At 38.4% G+C, this 1,335-nt stretch overlaps 1 protein-coding gene across 1 annotated transcript; it reads right to left on the bottom strand.

Moving 5' to 3' along the window:
• Positions 1 to 569: 569 nt before the first annotated feature.
• Positions 570 to 1,329, bottom strand: LOC103522987 (poly(ADP-ribose) glycohydrolase ARH3-like; the record flags this gene model as incomplete). The annotated part of the gene is made up of 3 exons (XM_008488066.2): positions 1,311 to 1,329; positions 1,028 to 1,124; positions 570 to 849 (listed from the first exon to the last, which is right to left on the bottom strand). Coding segments are annotated over exons 1-3 (381 nt in total), but the record flags the coding sequence as incomplete, so codon positions are not given.
• Positions 1,330 to 1,335: the final 6 nt, after the last annotated feature.

Genomic DNA, 1,335 nt, shown 5'->3' with positions numbered 1-1,335 from the left:
AATCCGTCCCGGGCGGGAATCGAACCCGCGACCTAGCGCTTACAAGGCAGACGCACTACCAACCAAGCTAACTAGTCTGGCTAACTCCTTGTTTTTGTTTCCAGATCTACGTGCAGTGAATCTTCGCGACCTAAACGCATGAGAAGAACGCAAAGGAGATATTAAAGGAAGCCCTTGAGCATTTCACAAGATAGGTACATGGGCGGAAGGTAAGGTAAGCCCAACATGGGAGTGCAAAAAAAAACTACAAGAAACAATACAGAATGGAGATGGAATAGGAATGAGTTATTACAAGAACTTTCCATGAAATGGAATTTAAGTGCTATGGGATTAAATTGCAAAGGAATATGATTTTACTGTCAAGATTATAAAAGAAAAGGAAAAGGGTGAGATAGAATTCTAAGGACATTACTTTCCTGCCAATAGAATATAGGATAAGGAAAGTAAAAAAAAAGTGAACTATAATCCCTTGGTTCTTGATAATTTCTGATGTTGTAATATAATGTAAATGTAAATGCAGTTTCTTTGTGTTATGTCACAACTTTGGTGCTCACTGCAGCATTGTAGGATTTTCCCAATATCTCAAGTACTGCTAACCGATGAGTGTGTGTCAGTTTAGTAGCTTGAGCCGCTACATCCAGCATAACATCATAGTTCCCATGACAAAACAAAGCGACCGGTGCAATACGCATTGCTCCTCCATTTCCATAGGAACCCGTACCATTGAACTGTTCACGAGCTGGCTGGAATGGATCAATCAATTTGTTGGTTTCCTTCAACTTGGCAAACACGTCAATCACATTGCCTCCGTAGCCCCGATTTTTATCTGTGTAGTATTCAGTGACAAATCTGAGGAAAGAAAGGGAAAAGCAATGGTGTTAATTAGCCAGCCTAGTTAGTTGGTTAGCTTGGACATAGTGCATCAGTCTGTCTGCCATGTATTTTTTTTTTTTTCTTTTTTTTCCTTAAAATTAATCTGGATTTGACAGATCCATTAGATTCAGTTTTCCCTCTGGACTATACTTACTTCTTAGCCATGTCCATTGCATTGAAACCTTTGTTTTGAATGAGGGATTCAGCAACACATTTCTGCATGGCTGTATCATCTGAATAATTGAGGATGTCTGAGGAAAATAATAAAAACACAAAAGAGCATTAGGGATCTACACCAGGAAGTTTCACACTGCACTGTTTATGCTTTTGGTAAAACTTCAGCTAACATCAAAACATTAGGTAGATTTTTTATTATTATTATTATTTATTTTAATGGACTTTTCAGGCCTACACTAACAGTCTAGGTAGTTCCTTACCCATATCAAATTCTTCCCGGAAATC

The sequence above is a fragment of the Diaphorina citri genome, unplaced genomic scaffold (genome assembly GCF_000475195.1).
Source record: "Diaphorina citri unplaced genomic scaffold, Diaci psyllid genome assembly version 1.1 scaffold13507, whole genome shotgun sequence".
Lineage (NCBI taxonomy): Eukaryota > Metazoa > Arthropoda > Insecta > Hemiptera > Psyllidae > Diaphorina > Diaphorina citri.
Note: the sequence above shows the minus strand (reverse complement) of the source record. Positions and strands in the feature narration are given on the sequence as shown.